The sequence below is a fragment of the Hermetia illucens genome, chromosome 2, assembly GCF_905115235.1.
Source record: "Hermetia illucens chromosome 2, iHerIll2.2.curated.20191125, whole genome shotgun sequence".
NCBI lineage: Eukaryota > Metazoa > Arthropoda > Insecta > Diptera > Stratiomyidae > Hermetia > Hermetia illucens.
In genome coordinates, this window is record NC_051850.1 from 64,344,058 (window position 1) to 64,344,773 (window position 716).

The window sequence follows — 716 nt, forward strand, 5'->3', positions numbered from 1 at the left end:
GATTTTGTGTTCCTGTTTTGTGAAGGTATGAGCGCAGGGCGCATCTAAAAACACTTTGGTAACATACCATGCCATATGGCAAGTAAAGAAGAAAAGGAGATATCGCAAATTAGCATTTCCTTCTGTGTCAATGATTATTAGTTTGGTTGGAATCAAGTATACGAAATTGGTTCAAGTCAATCAATATGTGTACGTATGCTTGCGGATTACCGGGCACTTGAAATTCTTACATTAAAATTCATGAATTCAAAATTTCAACCAACAATAAAGGGGTTTGGGCGAGTGGTCATGAAAACTGGTTCTAATTGAACTTTTGAGCGGTTACTTGAATAATATAAATACCCACGAACGATGCTTTTAACATCATACAGGATTCGTTTATCCAGAGAAACACACTTCCATTCACATTCAAAATGAAATTCGTTATTTTGGCTCTTGCCCTCATTGGCGCTGCTTCAGCTGGATACATCACCCCATACACAGCCTATTCGACTCCCGTTGTAGGCGCTCCCGTCGTGGGTGCTCCAGTTGTAGGTGCTCCACTTGCTTACTCTGCTCCAGGATTTGCTGCTGCTCCAGTTTTTAGATCAGCTGTTTACGCTGCTCCAGCCGTTGCCGGTGCTCCACTGGCTTACTCCGCTCCAATTGCTACTACCTTCCATGGAAGCTATGCTGCTCCAGTTATCGATGTCTTGAAAAAGAGGGCTGCTGCTTAG

The 716-nt window shown here is 43.0% G+C and overlaps 1 protein-coding gene across 1 annotated transcript; it reads left to right on the forward strand.

Moving 5' to 3' along the window:
* The first annotated feature begins 413 nt into the window (after positions 1 to 413).
* Positions 414 to 716, forward strand: LOC119648442 (cuticle protein 12.5-like). Its single transcript, XM_038050196.1, has one exon. The coding sequence runs from the start codon at positions 414 to 416 to the stop codon at positions 714 to 716; it is 303 nt and encodes a 100-aa protein (XP_037906124.1).